At 43.5% G+C, this 1,414-nt stretch overlaps 1 protein-coding gene across 1 annotated transcript; it reads right to left on the minus strand.

Annotated features, from left to right (window-relative positions):
* Nucleotides 1–430: 430 nt before the first annotated feature.
* Nucleotides 431–1,087, minus strand: LOC116250943 (pathogenesis-related leaf protein 4-like). Its single transcript, XM_031624945.1, has one exon. The coding sequence runs from the start codon at nt 1,013–1,015 to the stop codon at nt 524–526; it is 492 nt and encodes a 163-aa protein (XP_031480805.1). The 5' UTR covers nt 1,016–1,087; the 3' UTR covers nt 431–523.
* Nucleotides 1,088–1,414: the final 327 nt, after the last annotated feature.

Here is a 1,414-nt window from a genome sequence, read left to right on the forward strand (position 1 = left end):
TTTCAAATCGATTGAAAAACCCTTCTTGGTAACAATGCTTGGCACGCGCTATCAAGCCTCATTGTAAACTGCAGATGGAGACATAACCAAATCCGTTGTGCCATTTGCTCCCTACCTTATCAAAATGGCCTTCCATGAACGTACAAAACTAAAAAAATGTTAAAACAAGTCGCAGTCATCCATTTCATACCATCTACGTTTCTAACACCAGAAACAAGTAATGAATAGTGTACGTGAAGGGCAGTAGCGAAAAAACGTCCAGTATCATCAAATTCCATGAAAATTAAAGGCAGTTTGGCACGAGTGGCAAATTGACACCGCCTTGAACACTGGGGAGGGTAGATTCATGTGCACATGGCATTGAAAATTTATTTATTTATTTATTTATTTATTTAAACTACTGTATGCAGTATGCATCCAGTCTTACATTTTATTATAGGTAGACGAGCTGCTGCTCTGATTATTAAAACTCAAAGTAAACTAAGGCTAAGCCAAATGTTAATTTGGCACGCCCCATATATATCTAGTAGGGACGCTCCCCTACAACGTTACCAGCAGGGTCGTAGTTGCAGGTGATGAAGATTTCACCACTGTTGCACTTGACCCTGGCGCAACCCAGCCGCACCGAGTTGCGCCACACCACCTGAGTGTAGTTCAGGCACATTTTTCCATTGGCACAGGTGTTGGTGTTGTAGTCGTAGTCACTCTTTTCAGACACCCACGCTTTCACGGCATCAACTGCAGTGTAGTCTTGCCCACCTGCCTTGAAGATGTTCTGCCCATACTTGTCGGAGGGTACCAGGTTGCAGTCACCGATCCTTTGGTTGGCATAGTTCTGGGCGTAGGCTGCAACGGTGTCGTCCCATGCCATAGGACCAACACCAACTTCTGCGCGAGCTGCGTTGTGAGCAGCAAGGAAGTCTTGGGGAGAGTTTTGGGCGTGAGCGCCATGGATTAGCATTCCAAGGCCCAGCAGTAAGCTAAACCAAACAAGGACGCCAGGGGAATGCTCCATTTTGGCTGATCACAAGAAGAAAGCAAAAGAAAAGAGAGAGTGGTCTGAAAAGAACACCTCTAGGAAGCAAGTACTTTGGGCTTGTGATAGCATAATGGAGAGAGGTTTTCAAATTTATAGAGCACCATGCGCAGCTTGAATAGGCTTCATCATCTTTGAGAATTATGTCATTCCAAAGTTAGACGACTGATTTTGTTTTGGTGCCTGAATGGGACTTATTATTAGTATAAAAAACTCAATGTCGACCTAAAGTTTCCGAAACTTGGCGTCTATCACTCGCAAGTTGTGAAAGGAAAGACGGATGCATGCATTACGTAAGTTGTTTACGTTGTTAATAGATCTGCAAGGTTAGAAATTTTTTTTGAAAAGCAATTAAGACATTGATTCGCCAAGCGTGAC

The sequence above is a fragment of the Nymphaea colorata genome, chromosome 3, assembly GCF_008831285.2.
Source record: "Nymphaea colorata isolate Beijing-Zhang1983 chromosome 3, ASM883128v2, whole genome shotgun sequence".
NCBI classification, from domain to species: Eukaryota; Viridiplantae; Streptophyta; class Magnoliopsida; order Nymphaeales; family Nymphaeaceae; genus Nymphaea; species Nymphaea colorata.

Coding starts and splice junctions, on each gene's coding strand:
- LOC116250943 (XM_031624945.1), bottom strand. CDS start 1,015: ATGGAGCATTCCCCTGGCGTCCTTGTTTGGTTTAGCTTACTGCTGGGC.